At 48.9% G+C, this 1,508-nt stretch overlaps 1 protein-coding gene across 1 annotated transcript in view; it reads left to right on the top strand.

Moving 5' to 3' along the window:
• LOC119585164 overlaps nucleotides 1–1,230 on the top strand; it is a gene marked incomplete at its 3' end in the record, with an annotated part of 4,848 nt that extends 3,618 nt beyond the window's left edge. Inside the window, 1 exon segment of the mRNA XM_037933799.1 lies at nucleotides 273–1,230. Coding sequence (XP_037789727.1) covers nucleotides 273–1,230 — 958 coding nt within the window.
• Nucleotides 1,231–1,508: the final 278 nt, after the last annotated feature.

Here is a 1,508-nt window from a genome sequence, read left to right as displayed (position 1 = left end):
TCTGCATACCGGAACCACCACAGATCGTCTTTGAGAGCGTTCTAAGCTTTCAAGTCAGTCTTTATGTAATGTCACATTTTTTGTGGATTCTCACCCCTCCCCTTGACCACGCCGCTGATGTCGTCTTCACATAAGTAACATGTGTAATAATGTAGGACTATTCTTATCCACAGCAGCATATCTATTTTACATATAGGAAATGTCTTTCCAGTAGTTCAAGGTATCATCTTTTAGTAGTTGAAGTCCATATCTTCTCTTTTCTCTTTTCTCAGATGTTGCCAGAAACCGCATCAGCAGCCGAGACATTGCAAAATCTGAGGAATTACCACTACGACTCCAACACGGGTCCCTTATGGTGTGCCAAGCTGCGGTCCGGGTCTCCCTCGGAAGGCGCGGCGAACGAAATGCGGGGTTTCCCACATCTGTACACATTCTTCCTTGGCTTCCACCATGGAATTACCGATGGCACAAGCACCATGAAGATCTGCGGTTTCCTGGTCCAGCTTCTTAACGACGTAATTTCCGGGAAGACTATCGATGACGTCGAACAATTCGGCATTTTCATCTCCGGCGAAGTGACGCAGAAGATCGTGGACGAGCGCGTTGCCGCCATGAAGGCAGACCCGGAGACCCTGCAGAAGATGATAGGTGAGTCGGAGGCGCACAAGAGCGATTGTTCTATATTAAACCTGACTTACAGAGACGCGAAAGAGGAAGAGTGCAATACCAAGTATGTAACACGAGACTTAGACGTAGATACAACTAGCGCCTTCTTTAAGAAGAGTCGTGCGGAGTCAGTCACCGTCAACACAGCCTTCGCAGCTCTCGCCTACGCAGCCATGGTTGACCTGCTGGCTCTTAAGGGCCTCGAGCAAGATTCGTACAAAATTCGCAGCGACCATGTCGTAAGTGTGCGCCGGTACTGGGATGAGGACGGCTCCAAGTATCTCGGGTGTCACATTCTGCCTCCGATGCCCATAACTGTTGAAATACCAAGACATATCGGCGACAAGTTCTGGGATTTCGCAAGATCCTTGCACAAGGAAATACAAAGCGAACTCAAAGCTGGAGCAGTAGTGCGAGAAGAAGCGCTGAAAACCTATTTCATGCCAGAAAACGTAAATTATGACGAGTTTTTCCAAAGCTCTCAGTCAGGACCAGCTAACAACACGTGCGACTTCTGTGTGTCCAACATGGGCGATGTGACAAAGCTGGTGACAGAGGGCGGCGACCACGTGCAGGCAACCCACGTCCTCAGGTCGGTGTCCATCCACGGAGTGCCCAACAACTGGTCTCACCTCCTCCACACCTTCCGCGGCCGCCTCATCCACGTCTTAGACTACAATACAGGGAGAGTGAATACGCAGATGGCACAGACATTCTGCGAGAGGATCTTCCACCATCTTCACAATGTGCTTTAAAGGAAATGGAGCCATATTACTACATGTCATCTTTCTGCTCACATGAATTGTGTTGTGCAGACTTTACATTCAGACCTATCATTATGC

This window comes from Penaeus monodon, chromosome 19, assembly GCF_015228065.2.
Source record: "Penaeus monodon isolate SGIC_2016 chromosome 19, NSTDA_Pmon_1, whole genome shotgun sequence".
NCBI classification, from domain to species: Eukaryota; Metazoa; Arthropoda; class Malacostraca; order Decapoda; family Penaeidae; genus Penaeus; species Penaeus monodon.
This window is presented reverse-complemented; position numbering and strand designations above follow the sequence as displayed.